The 9,468-nt window shown below is 43.2% G+C and overlaps 1 protein-coding gene across 1 annotated transcript in view; it reads right to left on the reverse strand.

Annotated features, from left to right (window-relative positions):
• Positions 1-7,544, reverse strand: part of WNT5B (Wnt family member 5B) — a 28,479-nt gene extending 20,935 nt beyond the window's left edge. The window contains exons 1-2 of the mRNA XM_018576440.1: positions 7,466-7,544; positions 3,387-3,634 (exon numbers count right to left, since the gene is read on the reverse strand). Coding sequence (XP_018431942.1) covers positions 3,387-3,634; positions 7,466-7,530 — 313 coding nt within the window. The 5' untranslated portion in view covers positions 7,531-7,544. The remainder of the gene's footprint in view (positions 1-3,386; positions 3,635-7,465) is intronic.
• Positions 7,545-9,468: the final 1,924 nt, after the last annotated feature.

Below are 9,468 nucleotides of genomic sequence, written 5' to 3' on the forward strand. Positions count from 1 at the left end.
GAGACAGCTGCCGGACCCAAGAAGGCCATAAGCTGACCATAGACGTGGCAATTTAATAGAGTGGCTAAACTTTCATTTCCATTTATTGTTGAAATCACAAAACAATCAAACACATAAAATGGTGGTTCCTATGGGCCACAAGGAGATGGGATCAGATTGTCTTGATTGAAAGCAGAAGGAAAAATGTGATCGCTTTTGATGAATTTGTCACAACTTTTCCCATTTCAATTTTAATTCTATTTCATCATTAAATCGCATGGAAGTTGTCATTGTATAGCCCAGATTCAATTTCAAATGCAACCAAACTGTGGCGATGAATCAAACCTGTGGCTGAGCTTGTTTGCAATTATCAGTGGTTCAAAAGTGGTTGAAACTGACTACAAATTTCCACGTGTATGGCCAGCTTACCCGTTATAATATGTGATGGCTGCATTTGTGTTTAGCTTTTTTCAGGCTTCTTTTCCTTTATTTTCACCTGATGATCCTGCCAGTAAGTGCCAGCCACACTTCCTGTTCTAGGATGACAACGCTCACTCACTCACCATACTGCATCTACTGAAGAGCAGTGTTGTCACCCTAGGCTGCTCTCCTACGGACTACACACACCTCCCTCTCTCCTTATCTCCATTACATACATTTTATAGTCCACAGAAGATAGAAGGGAAAGCTGAAAACGTTGTTTGAAATTTCAGTTTAGCACACAGGAAGTTACAAGGACACTGGGTTTCTGGCAGGATCAACAAGTATGCAGCCACCACATCTGAGGACTGTACTGGGAAGCTGCAGTATATGACATTTTTGTTCTAAGGTTTAGATAAGCTTTAATGGCAAATCTCTACACATCGATTCTAATTGAGCCTAAAGGAAATCTAATGGATTGTTTTTCCTTGTTGAGAGTTTGAATAAACAAGAAAAAGAGGACAAATATGTATGTATCATTTACATTTTTTCATGCTACATACATTTCCTGCAAGTACAAGTCAAATACCTGTTGATCTTGATAGAAATCCAGTGTCCTAGCCAGGGGAGTCCCCAGGCTTGGTGTCACCTGGAGTGGCCGCTGAGTGAAACCCCACGGGGATGTCATCACGCACACACATGTGACGACATCACATTGTCGGCGGCCATTTTAGTGATGGATGACGGCAGAGGGAGGAGGGGAGGTTCACCAGGCGGGATAAGGTATGCCACCAGGGCCCCTTCTTTGTGGTGCAACTGTTGGGCTCTCGGTCCGTGACACAGTGCCCCACTTTTCAGAGGGGGTGACACCAGAATGACCCTCTGATGGTGTCACCCGGTGTGGGCTGCACCCCATCTGTGACGCCACTGGTCCTTGCAACTTCCTGTGCACTGAACTAATATCTCCAACAGTTCCTCCTTCACATCTAGCTTCTGTGAGATACAAAACACTCCCCTTCTATGTAAAGATGAGGAGAGGGGAAGGCATTTGTAGTCCAAATCAGGAGAGCAGCCTAGGGTGACAAACGCTGCTCCTCCATAGTTACAGTGCAGTGATTGAGCGTTATCCCCTTAAATAAGTATTTGGAATTCACTTTGACTTTCTAATTTTTAAATCTCATTTTGTATAAGAGGCTCAGAGGGGATCAAAGTCTCTGTATTTCTCTCTGGGGCTTTTGTTTAACAAGTCAAGAAGCAGAAAAGGTTTCATTAAAAAAGCACACACCAAAAAAAACAACAAATACAATGAGACTTTTTTCACCTTTACCCAAAATAAAGTGAAAAATTGCTTCAATGTAATAAACCAGAGAATTACTTGGATCAAATGTTTATTATTATGATACCACCTCCACCTGGCAGGCCATCATATGTCCCAACCTAGTCATAGTGCACAACGTCTCTTGGGAGGACTGAGTGTGTGGCCTGGGGGAGTCAGGAATGGAAGAGCCGCCATCTCCTGTACAAATACTTCTCCTCACACATCTAAAGGGTGCAATGAGAGTGCAGATCCTATCACTGCCACAACCTAAATCATCAGGACCATACTGCCATCATTATCCGCTGAGTGGCTTCATGAGAAATCTCCATACGAAGATTACCTAAAGGGTATGTAAACCCTTAACCATGAACTTCTCGGTGTTGCTCCCTTTTGGTCTGTTAAATACAACATTGAAAGTGTTTTGACATATTTGTTCGATCACAAGCAAAACAAATAATCTGTTGATCCTGCCAGGAATCGTGTGAGCTACTAACTTCCTGTGCTCTCTGCCTGTCCTGTGCTGTTTTTAAGTACACTGGGGGGGATTTATCATACCAATTGTGAGTGTTTGAACTCGCATATAGTCGCATGGGATAGATTTGCACCAGATTTATGCTGCTAGTGTAAAGTTGAGATTAAATGGACTCCAGGAAAGAAGATTCACAACTCCAGGCAAAAAGCTTAAAGTGACATTAAAGTTAACCCCCCCCCCCCCCAGCGCTTACTCCTGTATCTTCCTGTCCCACGGAGTCTGTGCGGGTGCACGTTGCTTGCATTGACTTACCCTGTGCCTCTCATCTTCTCCCGGCCGAAGATCTGAACTGCACATGCGCCCGCCCCATGATTCTTTGCGGCCGCCCGAGAGTCTTCAGATCTTCGGACAGGAGCACTCGGTGGATACACAGGTAAGTTTAAACCTATTTGGTTCTTTTTTTTGTTTATGTTTTCGCATATATCTACTGCTTGCTAGCAAAGACATGCAAGGGTTTAATGATCCTGTAACTGCCGCTTCTTGAAGAAGTGGTCGCGGGGATTTAAGTAGCAATTGTTTTGTTAGGTGATACTCCAGTTTCAGACGGCCGCAGGACAAGTGCAGATGTAAACAGTTGCGAACTTTTGCAAAACACGCGCAAAACACGTGCAATGGGGAAAATAGTGCAAGCTCTGGTCAAAACAGGTGCACATGTTAAAAGGAGCGACTAAACAGATTTGCACATAAATTTTTTTTATTTAAGAGGCTGAAACTGTCATAGGCTCTCATAGGTTCTAGTGAGGGGCCTTGACGAGGCAATGTGGCTTCCACATACTGTATTTAGCAAAAGTTGTGCAATCAAAATCTCTGTTTTTAACGCTAATAGTTAGGCAGTGTCATTTGGTTTCTTTTGCAGGCTGGCTGGTATGTGTGCTGGGAATTTTTTTGTGTTTGCACTAGGAAAGGGAGGTGTTCTGTAGTGCAGTCCTAGGGTGTCAATTCTGCTCCTCCATAGGTACAGTGAGCGTTGTCACCTTGTTACTTTCAGAATCACCAGGTGACAATAAAAGAAAAAAAAAATTAAACTAAGTAGCCACCACATCTATATTGCATTTTTGATCCTGGATTTACATACACTTTAAACATGGCAACAGAGTTACCACTCGCAGTGTTTCATCAGCATTCACACTCTCTTACCTATTTGCATGACCCGGCCGAACACTGACGTATTGTCCACTGTGCTGCAGTTCCAGCGCCGTTGCTTGAACTGGTACTGGCATTCCTTGATGCCTGTCTTGGCCCCTTCCCCGATGTACACCATGTGGTCCTGATAAAGCTGGCACAACTTCCTCTGCCCAGGAGACAGGCCGGTCAGCTGACTGCACAGCGGCTGTGCGCCGATGATGTACAATTCAGGCCTCTGTACTGGATTCAAGGCCAGCGACCTAGACGAGGAAAAGAGGGTGAACGTTTGGCGAATAAGCACAAAGACTGGACCCCAGGCCTATGAATTCCTTATACCACTACCTACAGCAATTATATTACTACGTTCAAATAATGCAAAAGTGCCAACACCCCCCACTTTGTACTACATATGTTTTTAGGATAATTGTCATTTTTTACACTACACAATGACCTATATCAATTATATCTATGTATTTTGTTATCTGCAGCCTTGAAATCCTACTCTTCCTTCCTGAACAAGAGATGCTAGGATTCTACAAAAGTATATTGATTTATCAGATGTGTGTGAGAGATAATATCACGATCATTGGGGTGTCTCAGCCTCTAAACTCTCAAGGTCAGAGCCAAAAGAGATGCCTGCCCACCAACCTGCAGGAAAAATATTAAACACTGGACTGGCTATAGACGGTTGACATTTTGGTTGATTCTTGCTGAATCGGCCATAATTCAAGCCGTGGGGGGCGTCCAAGCACCACCCGCATCAACAAAAATGTATTTAAATTTGGTGGTGCTTTGGCCGATTTAGCAGGATTCCACCAAAATTTGAGCCGTCTATGGCCAGCCAAATGTTTACTACTTTTCCTGTTGGTGTGTAGGTACCCGAACAGCATCTCTTTAGGCTTTGATCCTGAGAGTTTAGAGGCAGCACCACTGTATTCAGGCAGCCTTGGATGCTGCGGCTGCTGGACACAATGGCCTACAGTGGAAATTCTTCCATCCTCCTCATTGGTGGGGGATAAAATTGATTTTTTTCTCTCCTGCAAGCTGAATGAGAGAAAATGGAGCCGTGTATGACCAGCTTTACAGAGAAGGATACCACGGAAAGGCTATATCCTGCAGGACGTGGCACCTTTATCTTATAATTAGGGGCGGAGCACAGAACTGCACATCTATGGTAAAGCAGAAAATTCCGTTAATTAGATAGGGATTATCTTGTTGTAATTAGTTACGTATTATCAAAGTTTCTTATAACAGTGCTGTAGGCACCAAACTTTAACAGGGTCTGTCTGGGTCACCTTCTGGGCTGCATTTCAACAACTGATCTGTTTACCTCCAGATACTATTATGTTCTTATCATGTGTAACATTTTATCATTATTGCAGGGATGTCAAGGTAGTAGAGAGCAGCCCTCATGCAAGCCTACTACGACACGTTCACAATTGAGGGCTTGATACTGCATCCCAATAAAGTGTATATGTAGTCCAAGGGTCAGCAACCCAAGACACGGTGCCAAAACCCAAGACATGGGTGCCAGGGTGGGCAGGAAAAGCCATGTTCACTGGCACCTGAAGGCTCCATTGTCACATGTTACATCATTTATTGCCATTTCCCATTAGAACATAATAATAGTAAAGTTAAATCGTATCTATTTTGCAGTGTAGTGAGTTTTGGCAATTCTTATGTTTGAAAAAAGTGGACTTTGCATTATGTCCCATGCGGCCACTGAAGGTAAATTGCAGGCGTATTTCTGCACCTGGGATAAGCAGCTGCTCCATACAGCCACCTATAGTAGTGAATAGGTATAGGCAGCTGTGCATGGGGTTTACACTGCTACTTACGTAAAAACCCACGCATGTGTACGGGTATACAACCCTGGACGCAGCAAAGCTTTACGCATTCCCAAGTTTGTGCAAGTAGCGGCATCAACCCACATACACCCTCCTACACCCATTCACTATGGGCGGCTGTACGTCACAGCTGGTTATCCCAGTTATATCCGCAGTTTACGTTCATTGGCCTCACGCGCTGTGTGCATGAGGCATTAATCTCATACGTTTGCATCCACATATAAGTGTGAACAGATTTTTTTACACTGGAAGACACCGTTAAGTCAATTTGGAAGGCGACTTACATCAGATAATTTAGAAATGTGAGTTCAGCTGAAATTCACACCCCACAGAGCAGACATAGCACAACTAAACTGCAAAATATGGGAAGTGAGAATAAACTATACAACAACTACGGCATGCTATAGTTCATTGGCACGTCAGTTGTCTATTGCAAATCTGACATTCACCAAATCACATTCTCTGCAGGTGAATCTTCTAGATGCATGTGTTTAAATGTCAGTGATTGATTCGCTACCAATGTTTGGTAAAAGTTGCATCCATTGCTTTCTATACAGGTGAAACTCGAATAATTAGAATATCGTGCAAAAGTAATTGCAGTAAGTGCTGCAAAAGGGGCCCAAACCAAGTACTGAGTACATATGCATGCTTGTACTTTTCAGAGGTCCGATATTGTTCTATGTACAATCCTTGTTTTATTGATTGCATGTAATAATCTACATTTTTGAGGTTGTGGATTTGGGGTTCTTGGGGTTTTCATGAGCTGTAAGCCATAATCATCACAATTATGACAAATCACGGCTTGAATTATCTTGCTTTGCATGTAATGAGTCTCTCTCATATATTAGTTTCACCTTTTAAGTTGCATTAGTGAAATAAATGAACTTTGCACAATATTCTAATAATTCGAGTTTCACCTGTATATGCCCCTTAGTGTGGAAAAGGTTGCAGTCCACTGATATAGCCAACACTCATTGGTATAGAATTGGATAGAGCCCGGTAGGGATAAAACCTAGTTATTTTTTTGCAGTCTGTGTCCCATGCTCTCCAAAGTTAGAAAATCCCCTCTTAGCCAATGTTCCCTGAATCAGGAGTCCCCCTTTCAGTCCTGATGATAATGGTGACCAGGACATAGAGAGGTGGTGAATTTCTCCAACAGGGACACAGATAGCAATAAAATGTGACAGAGATTCTAATCCTTCCCCCTGCTCAATGCAAAACTAAAAGAATACATTCTGGATAGACATGAACTTTAATTGCAATGACAGCTTTCACATGCTACTTGTGTACCTTACACCATATTACACAGTACAGTAACTGCCCCATGCAATGTTCACATTCTGTTAGTACATGAATTGCCCCATGGAATATTCAAGTACTATTAGTACAGCAATTGCCCCATAATATTCTGATACTGTTGGTACAGAAACTGCACCGAAAAACACGGTCCTCTGTTAGTACAGGAATTGCTCCATGCACTATCCAGATATTCGCCTTAATACAGGAATTACCCCATGCACTATCCAGATATTCTCCTTAATACAGGAATTGCCCCATGCACTATCCAGATATTCTTGTTTAGTGCAAGAGTTACCCCATACAGTATTAAGGTATTCTCCTTTAGTACAGGAATTGCCCCATGCACTATCTATATATTCTCCTTTAGCACAGGCATTACTCCATGCAATATAATCAGATATCCTCTATTAGTACAGGAATTGCCCCATGCAATGTATTCACATATTTTCTATTAGTACAGGAAATGCCCCATGCAATATATTCAGATATTTTCTATTAGAACAGGAATTGCTCCATGCAATTTATTCAGATATTCTCTATTAGTACAGGAATTGCCCCATCCAATATATTCAGATATTCCCTATTAGTACAGGAATTGACCAATGCAATGTATATAGATATTTTAGTATAAGAATTGCCCCATGCAATATATTCAGATATTCCCTATTAGTACAGGAATTGCCCCATGCATTATATTCAGATATCCTCTATTAGCACAGGAATTGCCGCATGCAATGTATTCAGATATTCTCCATTAGTACAGGAATTGCCCCATGCAATGTATATAGATATTCTAGTATAAGAATGGCCCCATGCAATGTATATAGATATTCTAGTATAAGAATTGTCCCATGCAATGTATATAGATATTCTAGTATAAGAATTGCCCCATGCAATGTATTCAGATATCCAGAGGGACCATGATGTGCCCCCATCAGTACTCACCACCAGGAGTTGGTCCCCACTAGGGGCAGGAGGGCAGTGAGCAGCAGCAGCAGGCTCCCCCTCATGCTGCCCCCCGGACAGCGGCGCTCCGCGGATCCCCAGCAGCTCGGACGTCCCTGCAGACAAGAGGAGAGAGTGCAGTGTGAGTGTGAGTGTGCCAGACTTTGTATACTGATCGCAGGATATTCTGATACTTTGTAACAAGTGATGACATTAGACTAAGCCTGTACTGAGCTGATATTGGAAAATGCTCATTGTCGGGCTGCCATGTCTGAGACATTATTTCAATACTTTGTGAATCACAAGACCCAGAGCAAGACAAAGTGCAAAGCTTGAATCCCAAAGTACTGAAGCCAGGTACAGCCCGGCAGCTGGCTTCTTCAGGGAGACAGATCAGAAACAGTGCAGCCTCAATACAGTACATTGATATGGATGCTCTGATCACCCAAAGATGCACCATGCGGTCACCTACAGACCTAAAGAGAAATACATTGAGCCTCTATACGCTAAGTCAGCATTTCTCAGCCTTTTCTGAGTCACTATGCAAAATCTGGAGGCACCCCAGTCTAAAATGTAATGGATTTTAAGGGGGCAACCCACACACAAAAAAGGAGCAACGTTTCGGGGCCACTCGGGGTCCCTTGCTCGTTATGGCTGAGTAAGGGACCCAGTGTGGCCCCGAAACATTGCTATTGACAAGATGTGTGTATCAATAAAATGATCACTTTCTGAAGATTTGACCCCAGTGTGCTGGTGATATATTTTACTACTTGAAGCTGAAGCAGCGCCATCCGCAGTCACTATGGCACCCACCGCAAGGGACATACCAGTATGGAGTGCAGTAGCATTCTCCTGAATGGGAGCAGTTCACATCACTGAGATCCATTGGGTTCCATTGTAGGGCAATGAAAAAAAAGAAGAGCATGCGCTACTTTTTACAGCGCAACGTAACGCAATGCATCAAAAACGGATGTCAATGCAAAGGAACGGAGGTTAAAAAAAAAAAAAGTACATAGAAGTTTGTCCTCTCAGGACATGTTCATTACAATAAAGATTGGCAAAAAAATAAAAAAATAAACAAATTAAAAAAACACAACGGAACGGAAAGCAGCGGAAGTCAACGGAGGTTAAATTGCAGGTCAACGGACCTCCATTGGCTAATGTTTTTGGTTCAATTTTGGTGTGGATGGGCCCTCCCCTAATGATGGCATTTTGTATCCCCAAAATGGGGATACACAGGAAACAAACGCTTGCACGTTCCCGCTACGCTATGATGTGAATTGGGACTAAGCACCACAATGTGTGTGGACACATCGGCTGAAAATGAGCTGTGTTCAGAGTCTGGGGAAAAAAGGGCTAGATAATGATGGGTGTCCTCCCACCAGGAAATGAGGAGGACTCTATCTGACGTGCTGCAGATTCTAATGCACATTATGAGAAGCTCGCAGTTCATCTTTAAGATCAATTGATCATTCATTGAAAATAACCTTCGAAGCTAAATATCGATTCTTATAGATTGGCCAATGAGATCTGTCAGTGTATGCATACCATACATCTACAAGCTGCTGCTGTGTTTATGACGTCAGGGGCTCTATGTGCTGTCAGTAGAGTTGGGAAGCGTAGTGCGGGAGCGATCATAGACCCCTTGGACATGCCAGGTAGTCTAAAGTCCATCTTCAGATAAAAGTTGTACGTTCTATGTGCACATCCTGTATTCCTCACCGTGACACAGTGTCGTTATTATTTATTTCTTTTTTGCAGTGTTTTGTGGCCCTTCACAGAGCAGAGGCCTCCACTGTCCCTCCTGGTGGGGTGTGGAAAGCTCTATACAGACAGCACTTTAATGGCCATTCCTTTGTCTTTGGTAATGGCCTTCTTGTTTGACATGGACACTAACAGTGAGGTCAGAGAAGGATTAGATCAGCAGTGTCTGCACCTTCCATCCAGGTTCCCGAACCCCCCCCCCCCCCCCCCCCCGGCGGAGCATCAAACCCCACCAAATT

Source organism: Nanorana parkeri, unplaced genomic scaffold, assembly GCF_000935625.1.
Source record: "Nanorana parkeri isolate BGI_ZX_2015 unplaced genomic scaffold, ASM93562v1 scaffold67, whole genome shotgun sequence".
Taxonomy (NCBI): Eukaryota; Metazoa; Chordata; class Amphibia; order Anura; family Dicroglossidae; genus Nanorana; species Nanorana parkeri.